General features: G+C 43.6%; 1 protein-coding gene across 1 annotated transcript in view; it reads right to left on the bottom strand.

Annotated features, from left to right (window-relative positions):
• SEMA5B (sema domain, seven thrombospondin repeats (type 1 and type 1-like), transmembrane domain (TM) and short cytoplasmic domain, (semaphorin) 5B) overlaps nt 1-15,582 on the bottom strand; it is a 185,895-nt gene that overhangs the window by 56,774 nt on the left and 113,539 nt on the right. The window contains exons 6-9 of the mRNA XM_009327140.1: nt 11,324-11,422; nt 10,362-10,575; nt 7,532-7,817; nt 3,130-3,265 (exon numbers count right to left, since the gene is read on the bottom strand). Coding sequence (XP_009325415.1) covers nt 3,130-3,265; nt 7,532-7,817; nt 10,362-10,575; nt 11,324-11,422 — 735 coding nt within the window. The remainder of the gene's footprint in view (nt 1-3,129; nt 3,266-7,531; nt 7,818-10,361; nt 10,576-11,323; nt 11,423-15,582) is intronic.

Below are 15,582 nucleotides of genomic sequence, written 5' to 3'. Positions count from 1 at the left end.
CTCCAGGTGGGGTCTCACCAGAGCAGAGTAGAGGGGCAGAATCCCCTCCCTTGACCTGCTGGCCACGCTTCTTTGGATGCAGCCCAGCATATCGTTGGCTTTCTGGACTGCGAGCGCACACTGTTGGCTCATGTCCAGCTTTTCATCTACCAGTACCCCCAAGTCCTTCTCGGCAGGGCTGCTCTCAATCCCTTTATCCCCCAGCCTGTATTGAATCCAGGGGTTGCCCCGACCCAGGTGCAGGACCTTGCACTTGGCCTTTTTAAACCTCATGAGGTTCACATGGGCCCACTTCTCCAGCTTGTCCAGGTCCCTCTGGATGGCATCCTGTCCCTCAGGCATGTCAACTACACCACTCAGCTTGGTGTCGTCTGCAAACTTGCTGAGGGTGCACTCGATCCCACTGTCTGTGTCATTGATGAAGATATTAAACAGTACCGGTCCCAGTACGGACCCCTGTGGGACGCCACTTGTCACCAATCTCCATCTGGACATTGAGCCGTTGACCACTACCCTCTGGATGCGACCATCTAACCAATTCCTACCCACCAAACAGTCCACCCATCAAATCCATATCACTCCAATTTAGAGAGAAGGATGTTGTGGGGGACCGTGTCAAAGGCCTTACAGAAGGCCAGGCAGATGACATCACTAAGTGATGCTCATACCTGAGTAATTTCACTAGAAAAACCCCACAAATTTCTTTTCCTTCATTTTGGGTTCAGGTGCTTGGGCTTTCCTTGGAAGAGAAGTTACTATACTGTGAATTAGGATGTCGATTTACAGCATTCCGGCTACAGTGTACAAATTTCCCATGTGCATACTCTCAATATGCATCAAAGCAACTCTTTGCAGTGTGGCTGCCTTTCCAAGATGCACCATGCAGAGCTTCTCTTACGACGTGCTAAAATGAGTTGACAGGAATTTAGCTCACATTTACACAATAAATACGGATCCTAACAGCTGGTGTACTAAGCCCTACAATATTTTGGAGCTTGTGTGAACTAGGTGAACAGGGTCCACTAATTCCTGCCACCTATGAACATGGCCACTTTTTTATCAACTTTGGCATCTTCCTGTGTAGCCAGACTAAGGAAACATCAGTGGGTTTTTGATGTGTCCTCAGGTGGGTTTTAATGTTTTTTCTATTGCAGTGGTCTTTTTAATTTCATGACTGCCTCATCCCAGAGTTTTTAGATCTCTCTCTCTTCTGCTGTCTCCTATATTCCTGGTTTACACTACTGTCTTGCTTTTCTTCCCATTCACTTTCCTTTCTAGAGCATCACTGAAGGAGGAGTCCCAGTGGCAGGAATGTCATTGTTGGTTTTGTTTTCTATTCTCATCAAGTCACAGATAATCCTTTTGGTCTATTGGCAGCCTGTGTGCTGACACAGCATCCTTCTGGTTTGGTTTTATTTTGTTTTGTTCTAATTTCCTGATTATCTGCACTGCCCTGATCTTCTATATCCTTCAGTATTTCTCCTTCCTCTCTGCAAGAAAAAAAAATCTGGCATCCTTCCCTCATCTTCCTTTGTGAACCCCCCAGCAAAAAAATTAATTTAATTTTTAATTAAATTTTAATTTAATCTGCCTCTTCTGTCGCTAAATTACCCTTGTCATCTCCTAAAGGCCCTTCACTGACCTCTTGTTCCTCCTGTACTTGAAAAACATCTTAATCTCTTCTTGCAATCTACCTTTTGTCTGCCACATACCTCTTTTTCCTTTCCTTATTTTCCTCTGACTCTTTTCTTTCATCTTGCTGCTGCAATCTTTGCACTCCACATTTTATCTGATACTTTTCACTACATGGAAATGCTTTCCAAAGTCCTTTTCTATTCCTCCTGGGTTAGCCCAGCAAGGGACAGAAAGTCCTTGATTCTCAGTTAACCTTAATATTCCCCTTAAACTCAGAAAAAAAAAAGGGGAAAAAAAAAGAGCCTGGCCATGTTTGGCAGGGCTGGGCCTTCAGTGAAGCTTTGGTACTTGGTTTTGAGTGCACGAAGCTGACGGGGTGATCGAGAGCCCAATCTTGTCCCACCTTGTACAGGCAGAAGCCCTCACTCGGGTGCCATGAGGGAATTCAGGGTTTTTTTTAGGAACCTAAGCACGTCCCTGCCTGCAGCGTGGACCTGCCTCCCATCTGTTCTTGCTGTGATTTCAGGCAACTGCAGAGTCCTTTTTGGAAGGTCCCTGACATCACCAGCTTGAAGGCAGATGGCATTTGCAGGCAGCCTCAGCACCTTTGCCATCATAAATGAGAGCCAGATTCACACAATTTGGCTGAAATGATTCACCATAGGGAAGCAAGGACAGGAAGACAAGTCCATCCTCCCTAGGATTCCCAGGTGGGAAGGGACTGAGCTGTAAAATGGGCTCATGCTTCAGAAGACGCAGGTTTGCTGGGGCTGTCACACACATACCCTGCACCGCACTGACTGAATCTGGGCATAAAGCGACTGAAGTTGTTCTGTAATTTCCAAATTGGCCTTAACTCATAACCCTGGAAAACTGCTTACTCATAACAAATTTTTTTTTTAAGATGAGAAGGAACCACTGTGACCGTCCTCATGTGTCCTCTTCCACCATTACTGCTGCAACGTGTCCATAACTTCTGGCTGAGCTACCGTGTCTTGCACTGAAATGCTGGTAGCCTTAGGGGCCCTATCAAGTGATAGAAAATTCATCACATCCTTACACAGTCACAGTGGTTAATTGCCTTTCTTGTTTAAAAATATAGGTTGTCTCCATTCTAGTTTGACTTTGTCTGGCTTCAGCTTTCAATCCTTCCCAGTTTCAGTGGGGACATGTTTCTGTGTCCCCTTGTGAGGATCACATTCTCGGAGTTCATGTGTCAGTGATGAGCGTAACAGAGATATAAATTATTCATTATTATAAAAAATCTGAACATTCTTATTATCGGTAAAACCATTGAATTTTTGCCACAAATCCTGTGGTCTCAATAACATGTGGCAAGGAGTGCCACAGACTAAACCACTCATAAATGTGGAGAAATACAATTTGTCTGCACCGTGGGTCTACCTGGAAAAATGAGCCCCACACAAATCAACCCATTGGAGTGACAGAACATAAAAGGGACTGGAGTAAACTGAAGGGCAGCAGCAGCAGTACCTGGAAATTAGGGATGGGGTTTAACGTTGGCAGCCAGGCTGATCTTGGGTTTTCTTGGTAACGGAAAGGGCCATTAAATGCCTGAGTAATGGCACTCAGATTGAAGGCACACACTGCTGAGGCAGCTATGCTGTTTCTGGAAAAGGGGAGAAAAAAATCAATTTAATCATTAGAACATTGACATTTTCATCATAACAGACATCAAACTCCACTCAAATAAAATACATATAAATTGCTAGGTAGATGTACAGTGATAACAATCTCACAGGGAGTAAAAATAAATAAATAGTAAAATGCAGATGGCTTGCATGACAATTTTGAGAATGAATTTTGAGCTTGGTTTTAAAATGTCTGTGATTTAAGGGCCACGGAAGTAGTTCTGACAAGAAAGGTGAATACGGTTTAATTTGCATGGATTATTTGTGTCTGGTTTTTACTTTTTTAACAACTCATCTATCTTTATTGATTACAAACAACCTAATTTTTAATCTCTTGGTGTTTCTCAAGGTGAAATTCTGTTTCTATAGGCTCCTGAAATCTTCAGCTATAAAATATGTCCCCTAATATTTTTTATATATATATAAAAATGAAATACACACATGCACGCACACGCATGCAGGGGAAGGGAAAGGGTGACAGTGCAAACCAGGCTGGTTGTTACAGCAGCTCAGCACGCAAAAAGGTCTTGCTAATATGTGAAAGCCCCTGTTTTCAATGATCACAGTTCACTTCTTTGTGTTCCCAGCTGGGAATAGCATCTGTCCCGGGCAGGCTGTTTACCACGCACACACCAGCCAGGGGAGGCATGGCTAGGGAATTGCTGCTGTAGGAAGGACTCTTTGGAAGGGAATTTGTTTTAGGGATGCTCTGCTGCCCAGTCTCTGTGACTCGCACACAGATCAGTCGGCCTTTGCTGTCCCATTTCAGTCACAGAGGATCCGTTTCTGCAAGGTCCTGAGCAGGCTCAGCCTCTTTTGCCTCAAGAGGGTTGAAGGGCACCTCCCAGATGGTGAGGGCACCTCAGGGAAGCCGGCCCAAAGAGGGATGTTTGCTAAGTGCTAACCTGAAATTCAAACCTGCTCCCAGCTCTCCCCTTGCCCCCTGCTTTTTTTTTTTAAAGAAAAGAACAACATTTAGAGAAAAAGATACCAGAATAAAACTAAAAATAGGGTTTGCACAAGAGACTGACTCATCACGGTGATTTTTAAATAACCCAAGCCCTTCTGTATGTATCTTTGTGCTAATTAAAGCAATTTGAATTCTCTGAAAAGAACACTTTTTTTTAACTAAACCAATAATTACACTCTCTCACACACAAAAAAGCCTTGCTCCACAATCCCAGGCTGGAAAGCAGAAGAACAGATTCTTTCACAGCATATTTCTTCCGAGCAGTACAACGTCAGGAAGAACTTCTTGCTTTGCCTTCCCATTCTCCGCTCCTGCCCCTGCCCCTTCCATCCCCGGAGTGATGGAGTAGCTCACTTTGAACATGTCAAAGCAACGCCGGGTGAACCTTTCTCCACTTTCGTCTGAACACCACTGACGCAGTGCATGCTCACAGACGGCAGCTCTTAAGACAAAGCTAATGATGGATGACAAGTAAATGCCTTGAGGCACACATGAAAAAAAAAGAGAATGAGAAAGAAAATGAAAAAGGAAAAGAAAGAATAAAACCCTGCTAGTCTAACAAAAACACTTTTTTAAAAAAAAAAGAAATGATATTTTTAGGGCCCTGCTAAGGACTCCACAATTTAGCCCTTTCCCTTTGCTAGAGAGGAGAAAGGAAAGAGGTTTTCCAGGAATCTGTGGCCCATTTTCCTTTCCGTCTGTGGCCTGGCATATTTACCATCCCTCCCTATAAAAAGTTCGATCCCAGTCTCAAGCCAGTGACATCAACTCGTGCAGCTGGCCCCTGCGTTGTCCTGGTGTGAAGTGCAACCTCCTTTATTCCCACCTCCTGCTTCCTGTGATTAACTGGGTGGTTTAGAGAATGGGTTAAGTTCAAGGAGCTTTTAACATCACCTCCATTACCTCCCAGAAAAATTTTAATAAAAACTTCTTAAATATTTCATCAGCAGCTTCCCCAAAAAGCTCTCTTTCCTACTGATTCAGCTGGGTATAACATAACATGAAGCAATAAATCTGTATGTGGGTGTTACCACAACCACTAATACCCCTTTGTTATAAGATGACCCTAAATGCATTAAACATGATCCTTTCAAAATAAAAATACCTTTAAACAAAAAAATCATAGCTTTGCGGTGCGTGGGTATTCTATTACAAAGAAACTCAGACTGGAGCATACATCAACCCTCTTTGGTATGCAGAGCTCATGCAGCATGATAGAAGTCCCAGTGGAAGTTAAAAGAATAATTACTATTGTTTCTCTAGTTGGATGACAAATTGGAACATTTTCTCTTTGAACTCTCAAAAGAACATCATGTTGTAGACCCAAAACGCTACTTGATCTAACTTCAGCTATTATCAATAACTCATTTCTTCAATTACACAAATGTTACGTATTATATTGTCCTCTGAAGATACAAGAGAGAACGTACACCCGTAACGTATGAAGAGTGACTTAAGTGTAACCCAGAGGAGACGGGTAACACTCATCATGTCTCACGTTAAACCTGGGAGACAGAAACAGCCGATGAGAACTCTTCTAATCAGAGGTAGCCTATGTCTCCCCCCTTATATTCCAGAAACGATACCAATTTGATAAATATAATACAGTTATTAATAATTTTCCCATTTCCAACTTCTGTTCTTGGCTGGATGAATGGACAAATGGACAGATAAAACATTATCACTATGGGCATAGAAGTCCTCTCTGATTTGGGGGATGGGGGTGGGAAGTGTCATCTCAAATGCCCAAAGCAGTAGCCAGGCTTCCTTTTAATGTTCAGGAATTTTGGCTAACGTCCTTTAAATGTTTTTAGAGAACGACTTATGCTCCTTTCAATCCCAGGACAGATTTTCCCCAAAGTCCACAGTGAAGGTGCAGTGCTCAATCATGTTTATTTTTTCTAGCTGCTTCTCCACTGGCTCACTTTTGGCTGACGTTGGCAATGGTAGTGCAGAAACAAAACATGGAAGATGGATGAGGGTGGCCAAACACTTATCTACTTCTTGGCATTTACAGAGCAGGAATAACATTCGGGCTCTGTTGACTGTCATAGTGAAACTCCCAACAGTGCTTTAGCTCAAGAAGTTGGCGCTGATGCTTTGTGACTTCAAGGGCTGAAGTTCAAGCCCTGTCACACCAGCAAGTGACACATTAAAACAGGAAGGCCTGTACTTTAGTGGGGCTTCACTTCTTTGGTTTGCTGTGGGCTTCTTGGGACCAGACCCTTATTCATATTAAACAGTACTCCACTGCACACAAAACCCCCAAAGAAGTTGGCTACCTAGCATGAGAAACGCACTATGAGTATTTGTCATGCGGAGTAACTAACTCAGATTTTCATTCTCTAGTTTACACATCAGGATAACACCCCCCTGGAGAACACGTGTTATTGAAACTCAATACCACGCAGACTCGTTATAGCTTGAAAGTTATCATCCTAGCCTTGGGCTTCAGAGAAATAGTTATCTGAGTTTTCCTAACTTAAAAATATACATTATGAGTTTTTTAACATGTTTTTTAATTAACTCCTCTTCCCCTTTCTGCTTTCACAGCTACACTAAATCGTTCCAATTACAAGTTTTCTCAATATCAAGCCAAGAAGAGGTGATTATGAAGTTTCAGAAATTATGCCTTCCCCTCGGAGTTCCAACGTTGCTTTTGATTTGTGGACCAGAAACTCTGTACCAGAGGTACAGTCCCCCTTGGAAATGTCAAATGCTGTGTAGGCCGCATGACCTTGCTTCTATAAAGTGTTGTTCAACAGCAATTTATGTTGATTTCAGTCTAGGCTGTTGTGATCCCATCTGCCTTGTTCTCCTCCTTCCAGTCCTTCTCTCCCAAGCATATGTACCTGTCCAGCTCATGGGCCAGCCCCAATGTTCACACAGTTGTGTCAGATTGTCCGGGCAGTTAACCTGGCTGAAAATTAATTACGCTTTTCTGTTGGGTCATTTTGAGACCAGCTCTCTGAACTACACAAGTAGCACTGCCACTACAAAAAGTCCGAAGGCTGTCACAGCCCAGGTTTATATCAAATTAAGTTACCCTAGAATTGCACAGTCACCTTTTATGGACTCCAGGAATCTATGAACCATGGATTAGAAATGTCCTAAAGGCTATGTTGCCATGATGGATAACAGAGACCTACCGATTCCCTCACGTTAACCAAAGAATGTTTCAAAAATGAATCCTCAGACTGTCTAAGAAATCAGGATATTGTCAGTCTCAGACTGTTGGGGATAGAAGAAGGGCAGTAAAACCAGTGCAACTTACACATTAGTAGTGAAGACACCATAGATCAGATCTTGCTCAGGAAGGTAGAAGGTGCTTTGCAATTCATTATAATAGAAAGGGATTTCTCCAGCACGGGAGCAGTTCAGCCTGGCCTTCATGAAAGTTGTCCATGTGTCTTCCAGCAAAAATCTCCCTCCGATATCATTTTTGCAAACCCTTGCCACACGAGAATACACTGTTTTCCCACAGTCATGTTCTACCGCATTCTCACGGAAGAAGAAATAGGTGAATAAACCGATGTCGTAGGCAGCAATAAAGTTAGGCTCTGAAAAACAAACATTTGAAGAAATGTATACATGTCAGAAATCAATCCGTGCTCACTGACTTGCTCAATGCATTGCGCCGCCAGCTCCCTTTACACAGGCTGTCAAAGCTGGGACCACATGGAGTTTGGAGTCAGCAGAGGACATAAAAACAGTAGATGGGAATAATGATATATGGGGATACAGCCCTAGTTCCATTTTTCAGATTGTGGAAAGACCCCACTGTTTCCCCACTTTATTGGCAAAGCTGCTACTGATTTCAGAGAAAGCAGAGTTCAACACTTTGCATATGCATGACTATTCTCTGTACCTATACTCATTTTACAACATAAAGCCTTCCCATTGGGTTCCTTCACCTATTCACTTCTGAAGTGCACCTTACGATGTGTTAAATATGCTGCGTGCATCCGCCCGATTCCCCAGACTGCTGCACTGAAACATTCAACCTACTCTCCCAGTGCAATCACATCTGGCTTTTATCACGAAGCCTTCCCAGTTTCTAGGCACAAAAGATTATCTTATGTCCGTAAAACAAAACCATGCCACTGACTGACAGTACTGAAGCAAGTTCTCCTTAATTCTTTTTCTCCTAGAATTATTGTTATTATTTTCACAAGAATTGAAAAGAACCTGGAATTGGTTTTGTAGTGAATATTTTAATTGGGTATTTAACAAAGCTTTAAAGTGTATGGTCTTTTACCCCAACAGTTTCTTTGGCAAAGGGAAAAGATTGGCCAATGAATAATATTTGACTAAACAAAAAAAACCCTGTTGGTTTTATAGGGTGCTTTTACAATGTTCATTTCTGAGCAATGCTCAAAGGAAGAAGAAAAAAAGAAAGTACAGAATTCCTTTAGTGCTGCAGCCCAGGAGTGAAAGGAGAACAGCATCGGAGCTGATGCTGCTGCAAGGCAGGTTTGGGAGGCGGACAATGGTACAGAGGGCAGGGCACTGCAAAGCACGTCACATCAAACTTTCTCCTTCAAACAAACAGCGAACCTTAAAGGGACCGTTGTGATCACCAATCTGACCTTCTGTCTAACACGAACCAGAGAATTTCACCCTGTAATTCCACCATCGGATCCTGTAACTAACAGGTGAATTAGACCACATCTTTCGGAGATCTGATCTTACTGGACAATGTCACATGGCTTTCCTCAGTGGCTTGTTCAAATGACTGAAGACTGCCCCAGCTGCAACCTGTACTTCTTTTTCCATTTGACATTATCTGGTTTCAGCTTCCAATCACAGGCTCTTGTCATGACTTGTCTGCTAGATTAAAGAACTTTATCCTGCCAGAAATCTTTTCTTGATGTAAGTACTTCCATATCATGAACAAAACACCTTTTATCTCCTTTTCAGAAAGATAAATAAATTGAGCTCCTTAAGCCTCTCACTGTGAGGCAGGCTTTCCAAGCTTCAAATCACTCCATGGCTCTTCTCTGAATCATCTTCAAGTTTTCTATTTCTTGTGGAAAAGTAGCCAGAACAGGATGAAATTACTTCAATGTCACCAATGCTGCGCAAGGTTATAAATCCAAGAGTCATGTTAGCTTTTCCAATCACAGACTAGAAACTCAGTTTCTGTTTGTCTTTCCTTAAACTCCCCGGTTCCAATGTGACTTCCTTCTGAATTCTTCATTCATGTGCAGACAAGAGGCACATACATCTAATGAGTGTATACGGGTTATGCTGCTTTTTGGTCCTAATTCACAGTCTTGCCTGATGACATCCTTCTCCTAAACTCCGGATCTCCATACTGACTTCAATATGCCTGCAGAAGCCTAGTTCAGTCTCATTAAGCTCCAGAGAGTGCACAGTCCCACTGCTCGTATCTTTGATTGAAAGGTCCTGAAATCCAACGCAAAGATTCTGAATATCTTGTCAACTTACCTGGGTCGAAGGAGAGAGGGGGAATACTGGGGTCTCCATCACTACAGTCTGCTCAGACAAGATGTGCTTTGCCCCAGTCAGAAGGGGGCACAGAAGGTGTGGACTCAGTGCAGGAATTATTGGTTGAAATTCTATAGCTTGCTTGATGCAGGGTATTATCGCACTGGGGTAACAGCTGCTTTTAATAACTATAAATTCACAACAGCGTGGGTTTACATGGAACATAACTCGCTGTGAAATTTCTCATTTTCGGACTGATCTTGCACTGAACCCAACCATCTTCAGCTGAGACAGTGGAAGTAGAGGGTGCTTAACACTGTACAGAACTGGGTCAACAGTATGATGCTTTAAGTTCATTTTGATCTTCAAATCTTTGAGTGGTTTTCTTGTTAAAAGGATGTATTTGGTCATGTCACAGGACAGAGACCCATATATGTGTTAAGTAGCCTGCAAGACCCACTTTCCATATTCTAAATCAACTTCTCTGAAATACTTCCAGGCTAAACATCTTCTAAGCTTCATCGATTATTGCACCGGAAGCCCTTCCCCATCGTAACTCTGGATCCCAGTATGAAAACAGAGGAAAAGATTTACAAGCCTGGCAAGTTGACTTTAATACACTTCTTTCTCAGATACGACCCACATGACTTTACCATTGAGCCATTTGGAGTTGTATTGTGCTGTCCTAAGTGGGGGAACATTTCCAAGGCTGCGATAAATAGCAGGATCCCGTCCAGAGAAATCAATTACAGTTGCAGCATAGAGTTCTCCTCGTGATGTAATCACAGCTGTCGAGTTATGCCGGGGGTCATACGGGCACCGAGCCACTCCATTAATTCTGTCAATGATTTTGCTAAGATTTCCTACCTGTATTTAAAAGGAGAGAAGAGGTGATTTAAAGAGCATCTGGCTTTCTTACTGGTATAAAGAGTTCAGTTCGCCCATGACTACCGATGAGCAAAACCCCAATTTAAAAAAAACAGGCAGCTGTAAGAAAGTAATGCCAGCGGTGACTGTAAATTGATCTTTACATCCATCGTTTGCCGATGTAAGAAGTTGTGTCTAAGCTTCACTGATCCTATTGCTTTGTAAGAAGAGTAATTCCCCTGCCAATAAAGCCTGTAGGCCCCAACCCACTCGATGTAATCAGGTGCTCCTGCTGCTAGCACAGGTTTCTAATTTTCCATAGACGCCTCCTTGTACACTGGCATTAAAAAATGTAAAAATAAACATTGCTCTGGACCCACTCCTGCCTCCCTTGAATCCAAAGGGAGTTTTGCCATTTATTTTAAGGAAACATTTAAGTATTCAGCTCAGGAGGTGCTCACAGCTAAGCCTATCTATATTCCCCATTTTCAGCAGCATACCCAAGGTTCACATGAGCAGCATTGTCCAGATCCAGCTCACCCATAACATGAGTTTTCTGCTCCCCACCTGCAGGTACAACCACTGCCCCAAAGCAGCCCAAAGGGGCCCAAAGAACAAACCCAAAACTATTTCAGATCAGCTACATTTGGAATATATTCTCTGCAGCCATGATGCCCTGCCAAATGACTGGCCTTCCCCAGAGCATGTATCCAGCCCTCTCCATCATTGCAAAAGAGGCAAAACAGACCTGTCGACTGGAACACACAGGCGAAAAGGCATTGGTACCACAGGTAAAAACCTTCTTGCCATAAACAATCAGCACACGGACATAGTTCTGGCACTCTTCCTATAGGGACACAAGACAGAAACAAAGGATTTTTGAAAAAGAGACTGTGGGGTTATTTATTACACTAAAAAAATTACCTGTATTGCAGCTGGAATACACCTTCCTTAGCTCTAACTCAGACTGAGGCTTGTCGCATCAAGCAGTGCACAGCTGTAGGGAGTTAGCGGTCTAAGTGAGCAAGCCCAATTTGTTGGTTATTTCTCTAATCATAGCCCTGCACAGTCCCTGGATAGGATGTTATCCATCAGGTTGACTCTGTATTAGCTACACAACTGCCTCTTTCTGTGCTCTGCTTAGGTTGGAGGAGGAATCCTCCTTCTTTTCATGATGATACTTCTGACCTATTTTACCCAGTAATGCTGCAGCTTAGAAAACATTACCCAGACACAAACTCCAGTGAAGGACAGCGGGTCCATCTGCACTATAATTCACACCAGTGCCAGCAGGAAAATAGCAGGAACTTCTCTGCAATAGGCCGGTCCGGTCAGGAGAATCTTGTGCTTGAACAGATTGTTACTTTCTCCTCCCACAAGGATTGTGTGCTCAGGATTTTCCATGGTAGGAGTTTCTCTTTCAGGCCAGGCCAGTGAGAAGTAGCAAATCTCCTCTTCTCAACTGCATGACCATTTGCTGGTACAAATAGGCAACTCCCTCCACATGCCAGTCCCCAAAGGCGTTGGGCTCCAGTCAACCCACACTGGGGTAGGGGTGGCAGCACAAGGCTGCACTTGGCTTTTGTTTTTCAGAAAACCTCCTTCGTGTTGTTGGAGAGAGCCACAGTCTTTCTTTTTCCCCACAGCCTCGTACCCAGAGACCTGTGGACTGCAGATCAGGCTACCTGAGCATCTTTGGGGAGGTAAGCCATGGGGGAGGAAGAGGCCACATAAGGCAGGGACTTTCTAATGTGACACACAGGGAATGGGAGGTGCGAGACTAGTGTGCAGCTCCCACAGGCAGTGCAAGAGGCTCGAGAGCCGCCTGCCCCAAGGTTCATCCAAACAGCCCTGATGAGAGATGCACTGCGAGCCTGGCACCAGCCTGTCTGCCCTGGGCTCTGGGGCCACCTCAGAGGAGAGGATATGAGCAACGGCTAATGACTGGCCCCCACAGGGCTCCAAGCAAAGGCAGTCTATTATATTCTACTGTAAACAGAAAAGGAAACTTGTTAACAAATAACAACCTCGGCTGGGTTATCCTGGCTGCTTTGCTTTCCTCCCTCCAATAGATCACAATTTGCCACTAAGCTGAGCCTATAGCTGCAGACACCGCTTCTCCTTCTGTAAGCAGCAATCACTCTGCGAGCTTCCCTGTCTCACAGCACTCCATGCTGTTGATCATTTCCCTGAAGACTTCATTTGCAAGATTCAGCAGTGTAAAAACACTCCCTGTCACCTGGAAAGGAAGAGGCTTGCTTAGCTGGATTACATGCTATCTCCTTTCATTTGCTCTATGGAAATCAACTCGTTGAAGGATGGCATTTAGCAAAAACCCACCCGCATTAACCACAGACAAGCGACTGCATGGGCATGACGTGGGGCTTGCTTTTGAATGGGGAAGATCAGAGGGACGGCACTCCAGAGCCAGCCCAGGAGCACTCGCCCAGCCCGGGCAGAGGCTACAGAGTGCCACGGAGCAGGTGCTGCCAGTCTTGAGTCTCAGCAGGGGTATCAGGGATCAGATACATAATGCCTGGCACCCAAAAATGAGAGCTTGAATTCATAGCTGGGTCGATTCAGCACTTCTTATTTCAGAAGCAGATCAGTCATGGTGACTGTGCATCAGTCTATCAAATAGGACCTTGAGAAGCACCGTCCCACCCGCTGTGTGTTGCAAATAGAGGTCTCATCGTTTCCTTTAATGAAACGAAGGGCTTGCCAGCCTCTCTGCCCTCTCCCATCATTGTCACATGGTGCGGTGAGCCCTGTTAGTTATTCCCTGCCCTAGAGATGTCTGCATTTCATGAGTGGGTTAAGTAATTCCTCTTTCTGTAGAGCACAGTTATTCAATCCCACATAATATTAGGACCACTATATATGTAACTTCAAAGTATTAGAAATTCTTGAGGGGATGCTATAAAAAAAAGGTATGAGCTCCTTTCCCAACAAGGTTTTGTTTTCAGAAAATGACTGATTTGGCATCTAACCCAGAATGCAGCTCTGTACCCAGATTTCACACAATAAGAGAGTACCCATCTGCTCCCCCTCCACTTTCACCTTTCTCTGCTTTGTGCAGTCTCTGAGCATAGCTTCTGACCTAAGCCAGCTAATACCACATATGTTGCTGGACCCTTTCCTGCCTAGATACTTCAATATATTCCTAATTAAAACTCTGTCCTGCAGAAATCTAAAATCCTAATTTGCAGAATTCCCTCCTCTGCACAGAGCTATACTACAGATTAACAAACTCCTATTCCTATAAACATCTTCCCAGCCGAGAAGATAGCACACAAAAAAGAATTTCTCTGCGAGGTCGTGTGCTGGATGGTCTTCTGGAGTCTACTGGCAGTGATCCATCTATTGCACACTTTACTCCAAGGCACAGTAGCCTGGGTTGGTAAGGATGCTGGAAGCCAGTAAAATATTGTGTTATTTTAGCCTAATTAAGCATGGTTTTATTTGTGCCCATTCAGTCCAAAGCAGAAGTTATTTATTGAAACAGAGGAGAAACCATACTGAGTAAATATATCTGCTGATGGATGAATCTGCACCAGAATATTTAATCTGTGACTTCCAGCCCATTCCCATTCTTTCTGCCCCAGCAAAGAGCAAAAGAGCATAGGCAGTATGGATGAGGTGTTAGACTGGAAACATTTGACAGCTGGTACTTTTCAGGGAACTGGATGCACCAAGACCACTAATTATGTCATGGACTGTAAGAGGCAGAAATTGGGGTGACTTGTGGATGCTTTCCACTCTGCTTAGATAACGATGCCTCTAGGTGTGGGCCATATCCAACTAGTTATTCCTGTGAATTAGCTGAGTAGGCGTTTCCCCTGGACCTGCCTTACTGATGGTGGTAACAGCGCTCCATGCTCCTAAAGGAAGAGCAACAATAACATGTACATCTCATCCACTGGTCTCAAAGCAATTTATACAACTTTAAGTAATGTTCTGAAACAGACGTGCCCTGTTCTCTCAGCTGGGTGAATTAAAACACACAGGTGCTAAAGGATTTGCCACGGTCACACACTTAGTCAGAGGAGCTCCTGAAGGACAGCAACAAAGATCTAACTACCAGACCCCACCTCTCTAGCCTGCCTGGCCCAAAGAGGAATACTGTGCTCATCTGGCATTTCTTATTGCTGTACCCACCATCAGTCATGTCAGTCTATGAAAACCTCCAACAAAAGCAAAGAAGAAACCAAACCACTTAAATGCTCCAGCATTTTTCTCAAGACACTGTCGGTGAGATTTGCATTAGATCCTCTTTCTACCCTATTCTCAAAATAACTAGCAAGGAACAGCCTCCTCTCTGTGTTCTTTAAACCAGCCTGGATTTGCTCCGAAAAGTTATTCAACACGCTACTCTCTGCAACAATTCGTAGCTGAGGAAACTGGTTAGTAAGATGATCTCACAAACCGCTACAGAAAATAGGAGCTATTTAATGCAGTTTCTTCCATGTGGCTGGAAAACTCTAGACATGCAGGAGGCAAAATTCAGATGGGCTTTAATATAGCTGGAAAATCTGGCAAGCTTGAACCCAACTCTGTCCAGACGAGACAGTGTTTGGATCTTGCTCTCACATTATGGAGCAGACAGTTAAATCTGTGTATGATCAGTCTGCAAATCTCATCACCAGAAGATATTATTGGGATCAAGAGATTAAGGATTTAAATAAAGGGGGAAGACTGGGTATTTATATGGTTAATAAGAATAACCCAGTTATATTAGTTGGAATTATTATTAAATATATGGCAGAGCTGATAAAACCTGTGGCTTATCGCCAGAGCATTAAGCGTATCTCCAACTTTCCTACGAATTGCATGTTACCCACTTTGGGGTTCTTGCTTCTTCCTCAAAATTACCTGGTACTGGTCCCTGTTTTCAGATAAGGCCTTAAACTGAGCAGATACCACTTTTCTCTGGGGCCAGTTCTGTTCAATATCTTTATCAATGATCTGGATGAGGGGATCGAGTGCACCCTCAGTAAGTTTGCAGAC

Source organism: Pygoscelis adeliae, unplaced genomic scaffold (genome assembly GCF_000699105.1).
Source record: "Pygoscelis adeliae isolate BGI_AS28 unplaced genomic scaffold, ASM69910v1 Scaffold227, whole genome shotgun sequence".
NCBI lineage: Eukaryota > Metazoa > Chordata > Aves > Sphenisciformes > Spheniscidae > Pygoscelis > Pygoscelis adeliae.
The sequence above is the reverse complement of the archived record's forward strand: the minus strand, read 5'-3'. Positions and strand labels throughout refer to the sequence as shown.